The sequence below is a fragment of the Mustelus asterias genome, chromosome 7 (genome assembly GCF_964213995.1).
Source record: "Mustelus asterias chromosome 7, sMusAst1.hap1.1, whole genome shotgun sequence".
Lineage (NCBI taxonomy): Eukaryota > Metazoa > Chordata > Chondrichthyes > Carcharhiniformes > Triakidae > Mustelus > Mustelus asterias.
Window position 1 is genome coordinate 136,873,555 of NC_135807.1, and position 16,447 is coordinate 136,890,001.

The following is a 16,447-nucleotide window of genomic DNA, read 5'->3' on the forward strand; positions in this document are numbered from 1 at the left end:
AGGTAGGGCAGTTGATGTCATATACATGGATTTTAGTAAGGCGTTTGATAAGGTCCCCCATGGTCGGCTTATGATGAGGTGTGGGATAGAGGGAAAGTTGGCCGATTGGATAGGTAACTGGCTATCTGATCGAAGACAGAGGGTGGTGGTGGATGGAAAATTTTCGGACTGGAGGCAGGTTGCTAGCGGAGTGCCACAGGGTTGGTCCTCTGCTATTTGTGATTTTTATTAATGATTTAGAGGAGGGGGCTGAAGGGTGGATCAGTAAATTTGCTGATGACACCAAGATTGGTGGAGTAGTGGATGAGGTGGAGGGCTGTTGTAGGCTGCAAAGAGACATAGATAGGATGCAAAGCTGGGCTGAAAAATAGCAGATGGAGTTTAACCCTGATAAATGTGAGGTGATTCATTTTGGTAGGACTAATTTAAATGTGGATTACAGGGTCAAAGGTAGGGTTCTGAAGACTGTGGAGGAACAGAGAGATCTTGGGGTCCATATCCACAGATCTCTGAAGGTTGCCACTCAAGTGGATAGAGCTGTGAAGAAGGCCTATAGTGTGTTAGCTTTTATTAACAGGGGGTTGGAGTTTAAGAGCCGTGGGGTTATGCTGCAACTGTACAGGACCTTGGTGAGACCACATTTGGAATATTGTGTGCAGTTCTGGTCACCTCACTATAAGGAGGATGTGGAAGCACTGGAAAGAGTGCAGAGGAGATTTACCAGGATGCTGCCTGGTTTGGAGGGTAGGTCTTATGAGGAAAGGTTGAGGGAGCTAGGGCTGTTCTCTCTGGAGCGGAGGAGATTGAGGGGAGACTTAATAGAGGTTTATAAAATGATGAAGGGGATAGATAGAGTGAAAGTTCAAAGACTATTTCCTCGGGTGGATGGAGCTATTACAAGGGGGCATAACTATAGGGTTCATGGTGGGAGATATAGGAAGGATATCAGAGGTAGGTTCTTTACGCAGAGAGTGGTTGGGGTGTGGAATGGACTGCCTACAGTGATAGTGGAGTCAGACACTTTAGGAACATTTAAGCGGTTATTGGATAGGCACATGGAGCACACCAGGATGATAGGGAGTGGGATAGCTTGATCTTGGTTTCAGATAAAGCTCGGCACAACATCGTGGGCCGAAGGGCCTGTTCTGTGCTGTACTGTTCTATGTTCTATGTAATACCACTGAATTCCATTTTAAGTTTGAAAGTGACATGCTCCAATCACAAACAAGAACAAAGCCAAATACCTAGATATGAGGGGAGAACTGGCTAAGGTTAATTGGGTAAATAGACTAAAAGATATGGAGATAAATGAACAGTGGGAAACATTTAATTAAAAATTCAAAGTCTTCAACAAAAATATATATTCATTGAAAAAGAAAAACTGAATGAGAAACACCCATCTGTGGCTCACTCAGGAAGTTGAAGATAGTACTGGATTAGAAGAGGCATTCAGTGTTACAAAAAACAGCAGCAAATCGGAGGACTGGGAGTGTTTTAGAAACCAGCAGAGGACCACCAACAATTGACTAAAAAACAGAGAAAAAATAGACTATGAGACTAAACTAGCCAGGAACATAAAAATAGATTGTAAGAGCTTTTTCTAGGTATATAAGTGGGAAGAGAGTAGCTAAAGTATGTGAAGAAATTTTTCTTTGTTAATGTCCGAGGAGACGTGGGTGTATTTGTACAAGGAATGCAGAAAGTTTGCATGGAGGTGCAGCAAGCACTTAGAAAGACAAACGGCATGTCAGTCTTTATTGCAAGAGGATTGGGGTATAAGAATAAAAGGAGTCTTGCTACGGGGTACAGGGATTTGGTGAGACCACATCTGGAATGCAATGTGCAGTTTTGGTCTCCATATTTAAGAAAGGATATGCTTGCATTTGAGGCGGTACAGTAAAAGTCCACTAGATAGTGGGATGAGAGGTTGTCCTATGAAGAGAGACTGTGAAACTTGGGAATGCTCTACCCCAGAGGGTTATGGATGCTCCATCACTAAATACATTTAAGGCTGGGATACACAGACTTTTGGTCTGTCAAGAGAGTCAATGGATACTGGAAATGGGCAGGAAAATGGGGTTGAAACCCAAGATCAGCCATGATCATATTGAATGGCGGAGCAGGCTCGATGGACCATAAGTCTTACTCCTGCTCCATTTCTTGCGTTCTTTATATTATACACCGTAGCACACTTGATCAGGTCATTAGGTGTTAAAAGTGCAAGACTGTTCAATTTCCCTCTTACTAATATCTTTAACGGACCTTCAACCCTGACAAGTATAGAATTTTATTCCAAATCATTGGACAATTTGATAGATTATTTGTGAACGAGTGTTTCAGAAAGTAAATGTGGATGATTCCAACAATGTGGAGTTAGAGTTTCTGTTCTGGAAGGAGGTATTTATTTAAAGCACTGCACATTTACTTCCTTTCTCTCCAGCCAAAACATCATTTTCATTAACAGCACATCATAATAGCGGACTTAAAATGAAGAGCTAAAATATGACTAAGAATAACAAATAGGTCAAGGGCTCTTCAGAATATGATGAGTTTTTGAAGATAAGAACGGGCAATAGAACTTATTTGTGCTGCTTACATGAAAATTCATGAAAAAATAAATTATTGCTGCCGTTATCTATCTCAAAGCTTTAAAATCAAAATGTACACCATTTAAAATGCAATTTAATTTCTATTAACACTTCTGACACTTCCTGCCCTTCCAGAACAACATCAAGATATAAAGTAGGAAATCAATTTTCTGATTCAGCATTATAACAGGTAGTGCAGTATTCTGTTTGTGAGTGATAAAGGAATTGGCAAAATTAATCACAATGAAAAAAATTTGAAAGACAAAAGCAGAATGCTAAATGAACAACAATCTGTGTACATTGTATTTATAAAAAAAAGCTAATAGGTTATTCCTTCCAAAACATAAATCATATTTACAGATACCTTGTTCCACCAGGTAATTTCGAAAGGTGTGCAATCAGTTACAATAGGTTCTTTCCATGCAATTTCAAATTGTGTAGGAAAACTGATGGAAAGCCAGATTCGGCTGACTTTATTATTGAAGACAGCACAACCTGTCTTTGACAGCGGCCCATGAAATTGGCGGCACAATGGTTAGCACTGCTGCCTCACAGCGTCAGGGACCCGGGGTTCGATTCCCAGCTTGGGTCATTGTCTGTGTGGAGCCTGCACATTCCCCCCCTCTCCCCGTGTCTGCGTGGGTTTCCTCCCACAGTCCAAAAATGTGCGGGTTAGGTGGATTGGCCATGCTAAGTTGCTCCTTAGTGTTCCAAAATATGCCGGTTAGGGAGATTAGCCGGGTAAGTACTTGGGGTCACAGGGAACACGTCTGGGTGGGATTTCCCCTTAGTGTCAATGGGATTATGTGGAGTTACAGGGATAGGGCCTGGGCGGGATTGTTGTCAGTGCAGACTCGTTAAGCCAAATGGCCTCCTTCTGCACTGTGGGGATTCTATTATTTAACCTAACCCAATTATGGAACATACAAAGATAAGACTGCATTTTTAACTTTTCCCATATACTAAGCTATGCTTTTGTAAGTAAAATGAGTAAGGTTGCTTTTCAGCATGTAATCGGAGACAGTAATGGAAAATAAAGAGACAAAGGATCCTATTTTACCATTTTGATTCTAAGTGCTGGGCGGACTTGAAACTGGGAGTGTTTCAGATCCGACTTTTAGACTCGTTCTGAGGCGCCCCAATTCGCACCCTGCCTGAAAAAATATCAGCGAGTCCGAACCGTGCTGCACAAGCCTGTGGGCGGGGCTCTGATTGGCGCCTCCAACTGCGCATGCGCAGAAAAAAAAAAATGATAGAATGCTACTCCCCTGCCACATCCCTCCCGGGCTGGATAATGCTTCCCCCTGGTCCCCACAGACACTGCCCCACCCCCACAAAATTACTGACCCCCTTAACCCCCCACCACCCAGATCGATTGTGTGCCCCTCCCCCACCGATTTCAAGCAGAGTGGGAGCGAAACCCCCACCCCCCCAAATCTCGAGCAGAGTGGCAACGGACCCCCCCCCCCCCCCGCCACCGATCTCAAGCAGAGAGCCGTCGGACGCTGGGCACCTACCTCCTCACTAACTGGAGTGTCCGAATTGGACTTACGTGGAGCATGTCTGTTTCGCGCCGATGTTCTGGATGGACGAACGCGGTGGTAAAGGGGGAAGTGCCGACAAGGTTGGGCGTGCAGCCCATTAGGTCAATTTAAATGCATGCAAGTGCATTTAAATGGCTGTTGCACCCGTTTCGGGCGCAATCCCAATCGCGGCAATTGGTAAAGGGGGAAATGGCGCAGAGGCAGGCGGGGATCGCGCGACTCACCTCAAGTCCGACTTTACCAAGTTTTTGCGCCCAAAAGTGGGCTCAACTCGATGATAAAATTGGGCCCAAAATATCTGAAATCAAACTCCTGGAGTGAAACCCTAACCCCGGGTCTGATGCAGGCTTGATCAATTTGCTAGAGGTATAAGGGAACATCACGCCAGTGAAAAGACAAACCCACCATTAATGCATTTTGGCTTTTTTGCCATGTATTCTTTCCATTTCCGTGTACTGTACTGGTTAGCTGGCGGAATCAGAGTGCTGCTCACTGTGCAAGAGAGGTTAAAGAGAGCTCCCACCTGGCAGAATCAGAAAGAAAGCTGGAATTAACAAACATTGGAATTATAGATCAATCATCATTTGCACAAAAGATGGCAGAACAGGTACGAGCAGCAAGTTAATTCAGATGATTGGTAAGGATAATTGCACTAATTGTTTGGGTAGTTGGGTGGGGGTAGAACTACACTGTACAGCGATACATGATAGGACTTGACACTTATTTCTGGAAGAGGTTTTCACAATACCATTATTACGCTGTGATGCTGTCACATGGGTTTGCTGAGTTCATTGTGGAGGCAAGCACACCAAATATTTACCTTGGAAAAGTGTTCATAGCAGTCAACTTTAAAAAGAAAGTCAATATGGCCACACTTGGACTCGGGTTGGACACGGGGGAAGGAAGAGAAACCAGCAGATGCTCCATAACAAACCAGACAGCAGCAGGCAGCGAGTGGGTAAAAGCAAGAAGTTATACAAGAGGAAAAGAATTAGCAGAAAATTGGCAGGGATAATGATGCTAAAGTGGTTTCAGGTGCTGGTAATAACATGAGTGCTTCATGCATGTTTAAGGGTGATAACTAATGTGTGTAGGCAGCAATGGCTGTCGAATTTGTGAAGTGCCAATTCTCCAATAAGGACCAAGCTGACAGGATGCAGGACATTTATGACAGTCCCAAATAGTTACTGTGGGTCTACTGAATACTGCAAATATATCCATGTTATAACTACATATAAAAGCAGTTATGAAATCTGATAACAGAAAATCTCTCAAGTTTGCAACAAATGGAATCATGGACCAATTTCACCCATTTCAAAAGATTATGCAGCATGATCTCTTATTAGAATGCTTGGGGAAGACTACAGAGTTTATCTCCTGATCACAGTTATGCTGGTATTTAAATATGCAAGCATTCATAGAATCCATACAGTGCAGAAGGCCATTCGGCCCTTTGAGTTTGCACCAACTCTCCAACAGAGAACCTTACCAAGTTCCACCCACGTCCTATCCCTGTAACCCCACATATTTACCCTGCTAATCCCCCTAACCTGCACATCTCGGGACACTAAGGGGCAATTTATCATAGCCAATCCACCTAACCAGCACATCATGGGACTGTGGGAGGAAACCCACACAGACACGGGGAGAACGTGCAAACTCCACACAGTCACCCGAGGCCGGAATTGAACTCGGGTCCCTGATGCTGCGAGGCAGCAGTGCTAACCACTGAGCCACCGTGTCACCTTTCTTGACAATACTGAAGCACATTGGCCGGTTGATCTATCCCTGAAGTTGGGATATGTTAATTTCAGTTTTATCACACATAAAGGAGATTTTGATTTGATTTGTCACATGTATTAGCATACAGTGAAAAATATTATTTCTTGCACGCTACACAGACAAAGCATACCTTTCATAGAGTACATAGGGGAGAAGGAAAGGAGAGGGTGCAGAATATAGTGTTACAGTCATCTCATAGAAACTAGAAGCAGGAGGAGGCCATTCGGCCCTTTGAGCCTGCTCCACTGTTTATTTTGATCATCGAATTCAATATCCTGATCCTCCCTCCCCCCCCCCCCCCCCAATATCCCTCGATCCCTTTAGCCCCAAGAACTATATCTAATATCTTCTTGAAATTAGACAAAGTTTGGCCTCAACTGCATTCTGTGGGAGTGAATTCCACACATTCACCACCCTCTGAGAGAAGAAATTTCTCCTCACCTCAGTTCTAAAAGGTTTACCCCTTATCCCCAAACTAAGACCCCTAGTTCTGGACTCCCTCACCATCAGGAACATTCTTTCTGAATCTACCCTGTCTAACCCTGTTGGAATTTTATAACTTTCTATGAAATCCCCTCTCACTCTTCTAAATTTCAGTGAGTATAATCCTAATCAATTTAGTCTCTCCTCATATGACAGACCTACCATCCCAGGAATCAGCCTGGTAAACCTTTGCTGTACTCCCTCTATAGCAAAGATATCCTTCCTCAGTTAAGGACATCAAAACTGCACACAATACTCTAGGTGGGACCTCACCAATGCCCTATACAATTGCAGCAAAACATCCCTATCCCTATACTTGAATCCTCTCGCTATGAAGGCCAACATACCATTTGCCTTCTTTACTGCCTGCTGTACCTGCGTGCTTGCTTTCAGCGACTGATGCACGAGGACACCAAGGTCTCGTTGAGTATCCGCCTCTCTCAATTTACACCCATTCAAATAATAATCTGTCTCCCTATTATTGCTACCAAAGTGGATAACCTCACATTTATCCACATTATACTGCATCTGCCATGCAGATGCCCACACACTCAGCCCGTCCAAATCACACTGAAGCCTCTCTGTATCCTCCTCACAGCTCACCCTCCCACCCAACTTTGTATCATCTGCAAATTTGGAAATAATACATTCAGTTCCCTCTTCCAAAGGTTAATATATAATGTGAACAGTTGGGCTCCTAGCACAGATCCCTGCGGAACCCCACTAGTCACTGACTGACGATCAGAAAAAGACTCATTTATGCCAACTCTTTGCTTCCTATCTGCTAACCAGCTTTCTATCCATTTCAAGACATTCCCTACAATCCCATGTGCTTTAACTTTAAATAGTAGTCTGTTGTGTGAAACCTTGTCGAAAGCCTTCTGAAAGTCTAAATAAACCACATCCACTGGTTCTCCTCGGTCAACTCCACTAATCATCTCATCAAAGTAATTTTTCCAAAATGACCAGGGCTCTAGCTATAACCATACACCTCAACAGACATTACAGCGGGAGAAACAGAAATGAGTAGACAGACAGCCACTTGCTCCGTTACTTAAGGATAAAAGATTTTCAACACTTTGTTTGGAAATTTAACTTTGAGAAGACAGCAAGAACATACCTTCCCTTGTAGAGAACCAAGTTGGTTCAGAAGAAGCTTGGATTTGCCATGGACATCACTTCTTGATAAAGCGCTGTGTATTTTAATCAAGGTACTCAACACATTAAAGACAAGATGACACTCATCGCTAAGGCCTCATAACATAATAGAGAACGTGGGGAATGTCTCCCCAAAGATCATTGTTTCCAGAATATACAAAAACAAATTAAAAAGTGAGAGTACAGCACAAGCACTCTATCATTACAGACTATAAAGACTGAATGCTCACTCACATTCTATTGTAATGTTAACATTAATCATTAATGCCTTGCTGCATTGCAATGGTAATTAGAAACTTAAATTTGTATGTGATCATTTTCATTGTTTTATGACTTTTTTGTCCACCCATGGGCATAGCTGGTCCTCAAAACAAACATTTTGGACCTTTGCAAGTCGTATTTTCCACAAGCATTTCAGTGATAAATTCATAGAATCCCTACAGTGCAATGGGAGGCCATTCAGCCCATCAAGTCTGCACCGACCACAATCCCATCCAGGCCCTATTCCCGTAACCCCACATATTTACTCTGCTAATCCCCTGACATTAGGGTCAATTTAGCATGGTCAATCCACCTAACACACACATCTTTGGAGTGTGGGAGAAAACCGGAGCACCTGGAGGAAACCCACGCAGACACGGGGCGAAAGTTCAAACTCCACACAGTGACCCGAGGCCGGAATTGAACCGGGTCCTTGGCACTGTGAGGCAGCAGTGCTAACCACTGTGCCGCCCTGGGAAAAAGGAAAAAAGCTGTACTGCTCAATTATTTATAGATGAAGTGTATCCCAGGACATTGTGGGAGGCTAGGGAGGAAATTGCGGGTCCCCTAGCCGAGATGTTTGAATCATCGATAGTCACAGGTGAGGTGCCTGAAGATTGGAGGGTGGCAAATGTTGTGCCTTTGTTCAAAAAGGGCTGCAGGGAAAAGCCTGGGAACTACAGGCCAGTGAGCCTCACATCTGTGATGGGTAAATTGTTGGAAGGTATTTTGAGAGACAGGATCTACAGGCATTTAGAGACGCAAGGACTGATTAGGGACAGTCAGCATGGCTTTGAGAGTGGAAAATCATGTCTCACAAATTTGATTGAGTTTTTTGAAGGGGTGACCAAGAAGGTAGATGAGGGCAGTGCAGTTGATGTTATCTACATGGACTTTAGCAAGGCCTTTGACAAGTTATCGCATGGTAGGTTATTGCATAAGGTTAAATCACACCGGATCCAGGGTGAGGTATCTAAATGGATACAAAATTGGCTTCTTGACAGAAGCCAGAGGGTGGTTGTAGAGAGGTGTTTTTCAAACTGGAGGCCTGTGACCAGCGGTGTGCCTCAGGGATCAGTGCTGGGTCCACTGTTATTTGTCATTTATATTAATGATTTGGATGAGAATATAGGAGGCATGGTTAGTAAGTTTGCAGATGACACCAAGATTGGTGGCATGGTGGACAGTGAAGAAAGTTATCTCCAATTGCAATGGGATCTTGATCAATTGGGCCAGTGGGCTGGCGAATGGCAGATGAAGTTTAATTTAGACAAATGCGAGGTGATGCATTTTGGTAGATTGAACAAGGGCAGGACTTACTCAGTTAATGGTAGGGCGTTGGGGAGAGTTACAGAACAAAGAGATCTAGGGGTACATGTTCATAGCTCCTTGAAAGTGGAGTCACAGGTGAACAGAGTGGTGAAGAAGGCATTCGGCATGCTTGATTTCATCAGTCAGAACATTGAATACAGGAGTTGGGATGTCTTGTTCAAGTTGCACAAGACATTGGTAAGGCCACACTTGGAATATTGTGTGCAATTCTGGTCACCCTATTATAGAAAGGATATTATTAAACTAGAAAGAGTGCAGAAAAGATTGACTAGGATGCTACTGAAACTTGATGGATTGAATTATAAGGAGAGGCTGGATAGACTGGGACTTTTTTCTCTGGAGCGTAGGAGGCTGAGGGGTGATCTTATTGAGGTCTATAAAATAATGAGGGGCACAGATCAGCTAGATGGTCAATATCTTTTCCCAAAGGTGGGGGAGTCTAAAACTAGAGGGCATAGGTTTATGGTGAGAGGGGAGAGATACAAAAGTGTCCAGAGGGGCAATTCTTTCACCCAGAGGGTGGTGAGTGTCTGGAACAAGTTGCCAGAGGCAGTAGTAGAGGTGGGTACAATTTTGTCTTTTAAAAAGCATTTAGACAGTTACATGGGTACGATGGGTATAGAGGGATATGGGCCAAATCCACTCTGTCCATGCCCCTCATAATCTTGTAAACTTCTATCAGGTCGCCCCTTAATGGGGAGCAGGCGGGTAAGTGCAACTGATTCGCTTCAGATCAGCCATGATCTTGTTGAATGGCGGGGCAGGCTTGAGGGGCTAGATGGCCTACTCCTGCTCCTATTTCTTATGTTCTTAACCTCCGTTGTTCCAGTGAGAACAAGTTTCTCCAACCTCTCCTCATAGCCAATGCCCTCCATACCAGGCAACATCCTGGTAAAGTTTGTAAGTTTGCAGATGACACTAAGATTGGTGGCATAGTGGACAGTGAAGAAAGTTATCTCCAATTACAACGGGATCTTGATCAATTGGGCCAGTGGGCTGATGAATAGCAGATGGAGTTTAATTTGGACAAATGCGAGGTAATGCATTTTGGTAGATTGAACCAGGGCAGGACTTACTCAATTAATGGTAGGGCGTTGGGGAGAGTTACAGAACAAAGAGATCTAGGGGTACATGTTCATAGCTCCTTGAAAGTGGAGTCACAGGTGGACAGAGTGGTGAAGAAAGCATTCGGCATGCTTGGTTTCATCGGTCAGAACATTGAATACAGGAGTTGGAATGTCTCGTTGAAGTTGTACAAGACATTGGTAAGGCCACACTTGGAATACTGTGTGCAATTCTGGTCACCATATTATAGAAAGGATATTATTAAACTAGAAAAAGTGCAGAAAAGATTTACTAGGATGCTATCGGGACTTGATGGATTGAGTTATAAGGAGAGGCTGGATAGACTGGGACTTTTTTCTCTGGAGCTTTGGAGGCTGAGGGATGATCTTATAGAGGTCTATAAAATAATGAGGGGCACAGATCAGCTAGATAGTCAGTACTAAATAATAGCGTCCAGAGGGGCAATTTTTTCACACAAAGGGTAGTGTCTAGAACAAGCTGCCAGAGGGAGTAGTAGAGGCGGGTACAATTTGGTCTTTTAAAAAGCATTTAAATAGTTACATGGGTAAGATGGGTATAGAGGGATATGGGCCAATTGCGGGCAATTGGGATTAGCTTAGGGGGTTTAAAAAATAGGGCGGCATGGACAAGTTGGGCCGAAGGGCCTGTTTCCATGCTGTAAACCTCTGAGTCTATATAAACCAGTTTCAATTCTCAATTCTAAAAAAAACAGAATAAACTTACTAACACCAAATTGTTAATATGCAGCAAGTATAATTCATAAATTGCACTATTTATAAACTGTTTATTACAGTTTCAGTCTGGTTTAAATATTAGAAACTCTCACCACATTTACCAAGTATCTGGGTGTCTCCTTGAGGAGCGTTGACCTGCAGGTCTACAATCCTAATGCAGGATGGTATAACTAGGCCGGATAGCTCTTCAACAACCATAATGAACATGGTGGGCTGAATGGCCTCGGTTCTTTTTTGGCACTTTTATTCCAAGCAAAAAATCCGATTCAAATTGAATCCAATTCATGGTCCCCACATGAGGGACAAACAAGATCCAAGCTATGAAGTGGAGATGCCAGCTTTGGATTGGGGTGGGCACAGTAAGAAGTCTCACAACACCAGGTTAAAGTCCAAAAGGTTTATTTGGTAGCACAAGCTTTCGGAGCGCTGCACCTTCATCAGGTCTAGTCTGGGCAAACCACCATTGCAGGCGTCAGCACAGCCCTAGTGCACTGGGCTAGCCTCATCACTTGCCTGATCATGAATTTCTACGATTCTATTAAACCCCAAATCATCACTAAATCATTTGACATTGGGGAATTTTAAAAAAACACTTGAAGAGCAACAATCCACATCACTCACAGTGAAAGAGATCCTATACCTTCTGCAAGGCAAAAGGAAATACAGAAGATGTTTAAAAATACCATTATTTAATACAAGAGTAAAATAAAACAACCGATCTAGATTCTCCGCAGACTTTACATGCAATTCCCTTTGATCTGTGTCACTACCCGATCTCATTATACCAGCTGAACAAGGTTGCATTGATTAAAACAAGCCGCCAGAGGAAGGCAGAAAGAGGAAATGAAGAGAAAAGGATTGAAGTTATTCATTCACCACCACAAAGTAAGTCTCAAGAAACAGTATCTCTACATCAGCTAGTGCCTAGCAAGAAATAGATTTGGTCACAAAGAATGGCGTCTATTTATAAAAACAAGTGCTTGCGTTGCTTTGCAGTAGAAGATTTATTTTTTAAACTCTTGTAATGTGCAGAAAGAAGAAACGCATCGGTTAGATTTAATGATAAATTTCCAACTCAGAATAAACTCCAGAGGCACAAAGGAGTTGCAATGAAACAATAGCATTCTTCTGTTTCAGGCAGCGCTGAAGTAACTACTAATTTCATTCCACTTCCCAGCAAAACCCTAATCATTTATATTAGATACAAACCATTAAAGTGGCTGAAACAATCTGCAACAATTTACTTGTAGCAAATATAAATTCAGGTTCAAGTATTCTAAGAACTAACTTACGATGCAAAATACCTACTAGTTACTAATTCCAGATGGAGTTCAATGTGGGAACTATTTTGGCCTTGGAGGAGAGTGGATACTGTGCAAATTTCCACAATTAAGCCAGAGCTTGAAAGGCTAAATTACAAGTCACTAAAGACAAGTCACTAAAGCTTGACTTTGCATTTGAAAGGTTCAGGATCTAATCAAGGTCATTGAAAATTATAAAGAAGCCAGGCTCACCAGCGTATTTAGGCCCTACCCGCCCGATACCGCCCCAGTACCGGTGTGTACCTAAACCGTGCTCCAAAACAAAGTGACTGAGCGTGGGGCGATTGCAGTGCGGTGCCCACCTGGGAGACCAATGTGGATCGCTCCATTATTCTCACCTTAGACACTTAGTTTATTTTTGGGAGAATTCCACCCTATGCCTCCAGATGAGAGAGTCCCCAACAAGGGAACATAACCTTAAAGTTAAGAGTAACGCCCTTTGGGAGTGAAATAAGCAAACAATTTTCAGATAGAGGGTGGTTAAAATTCAGAATTTGCTGCCCTAAAAATCTGTGGACAAAAAGGGGTGTCAATTAAATGTTGCATGACTGATGTCAATAGATTTTTGTTTTACCTGAGGGATATGGAGCAAAGAAGGGTAAATATACTTGAAGTACAGATCCAAGATTCATTCCAACAGAATGGCCAACTCCTGTTCCAATTTCAATCCAATCCCTTTAAATTATGCTGATACTGGCATGTCAAATCTCATGCATTTAAAAAAATGCACAAGAAATCATGTCATTTCTTAAGAAGTCAAAAGAGTGAAATTGAACAAGTGCAGCTCACAAAATATGTGGGGGGAGGGAAACCTGCAAAAAAGCTACTGAAAGCACATTAATCGGAAACAAGGATACAATTCAAACTCAATTCCAGAAAGGAAGTAGGGAGGAAGGTCTGAGAGCGCCACCAACTGCACAAAATCCAGAACTGGTTGATAATAATGAAAAGCCTAAGAAAAAAAAATTATAATTATCTACGAGGCAGTATTACCAAGGATATATAAACATCAGGATGTTTTCATTAAATGGAATACTTGCAAGTCAACTCCATAGATTTTATTAAGTAAACTCATAAAACTCTGTTTATAAAACAGACAGTTTGATGTATTCGACGCGCATCCTGGCCAATACTTCTCTGGCTGCTTTTTGGCAATGCGAATAAAATCAAAATAGTGTTCCTTAGTTGTAATCTTTACAAACTCTCCTAAATTAGGGGCCACTATCAACTCTTGTGTTTTTAAAACAGTGAGTGACAGAATACATAATGTGGCACCGCAGAAAGTAATCTCATTGTGAGGCCAAAAATGTCACCAGTGATGAAGTCATGACCGAGTTCATATTTTCCGGTCTCATTGGAAAAATAATGTTATTCTGTCGCTTCTCCTTCAGTAAATGTGCAGCCATGTCAACTGTTAGCTTTTTAAGTTAAACATTGAAGACATTATAGTTCCTTTTAAATGAGGTCATGATGAGGAAGCTCTTTGTGTTAATACAGAACTAGGATGGTTTACATCCCACCTTCCCCATGATTAGAACTTCCCTCGCGGTGAGGTAAACCAACCATTCTAGATACTGCACAGTATAAACATCCATCAAAATACAAAATGAATTTTATCGGTAGATTAAAGAAAGCCTTTCACACTTCTCGATGTCGTGCAAGTTATTTCTCGCCACTTTCAGATGCAAATTAAAAATCTCCAAATAAGATTTAGCTGCAACTTAATACATGTGGCTGAGACAAAGATTTAGACATTTTAATTAGTTTTGGGGCATACGGTTAATAATGTTTTCCCCTAACATTTTGATGACATTAGTTTTGGCAATTTGAGTGGGGACACTCCACTCAGAGAACATATTAAAAGTTGACTATTATTGGACCATCTGGGCACAATGTCTAGACTGAAGCCCACTCATCAGCACTCTCTCTCACACACACACACACACACACACACACACACACACAGAGGAATGATGAATTCCTTTCTGCTCATTATGCCCAGTACAAACTCAGTCAAGAAAACAAGAAAAATGTTCACCTCTCTTTTTGTATCTGTTGTTCTAGGAGCTGTGGATGCATTTTCAGTCAAAGCGCAGGAGCTCATTAAATGATTCCAAGATCTCTGAGTGCTGCCTCTCAAGCAGAATCCTGCAAACGTGACGCCAGAGGCAAACTAGGGAAACACGAAAAAGTAAAAATGTCTTTGTTACAACATACGAGTTATTCTCTGCTTTCATACTCAGCTGCTCATAGAAATCATAGAAACCCTACAGTACAGAAAGAGGCCTTTCGGCCCATCGAGTCTGCACAGACCACAATCCCACGCAGGCACTACCCCCATATCCCTACATATTTTACTCGCTAATCCCTCTAATCTACGCATCCCAGGACATTAAGGGGCAATTTTAGCATGGCCAATCAACCTAACCCGCACATCTTTGGACTGTGGGAGGAAACCGGAGCACCGGAGGAAACCCACGCAGACACGAGGAGAACGTGCAAACTCCACACAGACAGTGACCCAAGCCGGGAATCGAACCCAGGTCCCTGGAGCTGTGAAGCAGCAGTGCTAACCGCTGTGCTACCGTGTCGCCCTTTTGCAAAATACAGCTTGCAAAATACATTATGCGTTCAGAAAGCGATAAAAGAAAAGGTATGCAAAAATAACCTCACATCGACCTTAAACAAAATCTATGGCACAAAATTTTAAAAGTTACAACATTTGTGAAGGGTTGATTTCACAAAATTCTCAACTGCTAAATGTTTCAATGCTCGCATAAGGTGACTCAGCTGAACTGGGGTGTAAGAAACTAGATTAAGTTCAAGTAAAGACTTGTCCTGGTGAACAAGATTCCCATACCATTCATGTTTTCAGTTCCTTCTGACTTCCTGTAGAGGTTTCTTCCCACTGTATTTCCATACTGTATGTCAGGAACATGCTACCTCCAAGCTCACCACCTCAAGCACCATGCTTAAAATCCAGTTCCTGAAAAGGTGGTGCTAGAGGCTTCGAATTTTTGTTTAAACAGTATCACTTCCAAATATTGACTCCCGGTCATTCTCACTTCTCCTTAGATGTAAAGCAGATAACCTCAGCCACATCACCAATATCCACACTCGATAACTCCTGATAACTAGCTCATGAAGGAAGAAACCAGAGCCCATCCTTACTCAGTTTAGAGTTATACACAGAATCAAAGATTACAAGCATACACCTCCAAAACGAACCCGCACACATAAGTATCTCCCTATATCTGCTCAAGATTTGGCAGTGGTGGAACTCAAACCCACACCTTGGCAGAACCTGAATTCAGCGCCTTGGACTGTTCATTCATGCTACCATGCAGCTCTGATTTGTTATCAAATAACCATCTGATCAATGTCCTCCAGCAGCATGGAGTTAACCACAATTAATATACAAAGAACAAAAGGACAAAAAATTACAGCACAGGAAGAGGCCCTTCGGCCCTCCAAGCCTGCACCAACCATGCTGCCCAACTTAACTAAAACCCTTTTCTCCTTCCGGGGACCAAATCCCTCTATTCCCATCCTATTCATGTATTTGTCAAGATGCCCCTTAAAACTCACTATCGTATCTGCTTTCACTACCTCCCCCGGCAACGGGTTCCAGGCACCCACCACCCTCTGTGTAAAAAACTTGCTTCGTACATCTCCTTTAAACCTTGCCCCTCGCACCTTAAACCTGTGCCCCCTAGTAATTGACTCTTCCACCCTGGGAAAAAGCTTCTGACTGTCCACTCTGACTATGCCTTTCATAATCTTGTAGACTTCTATCAGGTCTCCCCTCAACCTCCGTCGTTCTGGTGAGAACAAACCAGGTTCCTCCAACCTCTCCTCATAGCTAATGCCCTCCATACCAGGCAACATCCTGGTAAATCTTTTCTGTACCCTCTCCAAAGCCCCCACATCCTTCTGGTAGTGTGGCGACCAGAATTGAACACTGTATTCCAAGTGCGGCCTAACTAAGGTTCTATAAATCTGCAATATGACTTGTCAATTTTTAAACTCAATGCCCTGGCCGATGAAGGTAAGCATGCCGTATGCCTTCTTGACTACCTTCTCCACCTGCGTTGCCACTTTGTACCTGTACATCCAGATCCCTCTGCCTATCAATACTCTTAAGGGTTTTGCCATTT

At 42.8% G+C, this 16,447-nt stretch overlaps 1 protein-coding gene across 1 annotated transcript in view; it reads right to left on the reverse strand.

The window, feature by feature from the left end:
* mtbp (MDM2 binding protein) overlaps positions 1-16,447 on the reverse strand; it is an 83,819-nt gene that overhangs the window by 49,647 nt on the left and 17,725 nt on the right. Inside the window, exons 8-11 of the mRNA XM_078216888.1 lie at positions 14,329-14,463; positions 13,148-13,242; positions 7,518-7,590; positions 4,538-4,655 (exon numbers count right to left, since the gene is read on the reverse strand). Coding sequence (XP_078073014.1) covers positions 4,538-4,655; positions 7,518-7,590; positions 13,148-13,242; positions 14,329-14,463 — 421 coding nt within the window. The remainder of the gene's footprint in view (positions 1-4,537; positions 4,656-7,517; positions 7,591-13,147; positions 13,243-14,328; positions 14,464-16,447) is intronic.